Source organism: Eimeria mitis, genomic scaffold (genome assembly GCF_000499745.2).
Source record: "Eimeria mitis Houghton genomic scaffold, Emh_scaff14414, whole genome shotgun sequence".
NCBI lineage: Eukaryota > Apicomplexa > Conoidasida > Eucoccidiorida > Eimeriidae > Eimeria > Eimeria mitis.
The window spans coordinates 1-614 of record NW_024013992.1 but is presented as its reverse complement, the minus strand read 5'-3'; the positions used below and the strand labels follow the sequence as shown (position 1 = coordinate 614).

The window sequence follows — 614 nt, the reverse complement described above, 5'->3', positions numbered from 1 at the left end:
AAACGCGTGGATCATGAAATTGTAACCTCGAATAGAGTATACATACGCACACCCAGACGGACTAGCGCGGTCGGGAACGGCTGCTGCTCGCACCGGGACTAGCGTATAACACCGCCGGCCACTCGTCAAAGGAGCTCAGCCCCTTCGGGGTTATGATCGGGGATAACCCGATCACAGCGGCAGACTTGGACGTCGTCGGCGCCTTAGCTCCTACCATTACACCCCCCATGACCAAGGCTTTCCGTCGCTTGTGCGATCGAGCCAAAGCAGATATCTTCTCCGTTGAGTGGGAGCTAAAGGCCTACGCACCTCAACGCCGACGGGAGGTTGTTTTTGAGGCCGGCGACGAAGTGCAGCTCAGGAGTCGGCATCTTCCTCCCCAAAACTCTTGCTGCGGCATCACGCACGTGCCGCCCGACGGGCTCGCTCGAGCTTCTCCTCAGTAGTCTCCCCAGCATTTCCGTTCTTCCGCCACTCTCCTTTCACGGGTGAGAAACTCCCGCCCGCCCCCCAGGGTTCCTTTCTTCCAGCGCGAATGCCTGTGGCACCCGCTTCCATAATGGGTTATTTGTGTTAGCTTCGTTAGAGAGGCGAGGCCGTCTATTGGACGTAAC

The 614-nt window shown here is 58.1% G+C and overlaps 1 protein-coding gene across 1 annotated transcript; it reads left to right on the top strand.

Annotated features, from left to right (window-relative positions):
- Positions 1–152: 152 nt before the first annotated feature.
- Positions 153–446, top strand: EMH_0000730 (uncharacterized protein; the record flags this gene model as incomplete). The annotated part of the gene is made up of 1 exon (XM_038022289.1): positions 153–446. The coding sequence occupies one exon, from the start codon at positions 153–155 to the stop codon at positions 444–446; it is 294 nt and encodes a 97-aa protein (XP_037878143.1).
- Positions 447–614: the final 168 nt, after the last annotated feature.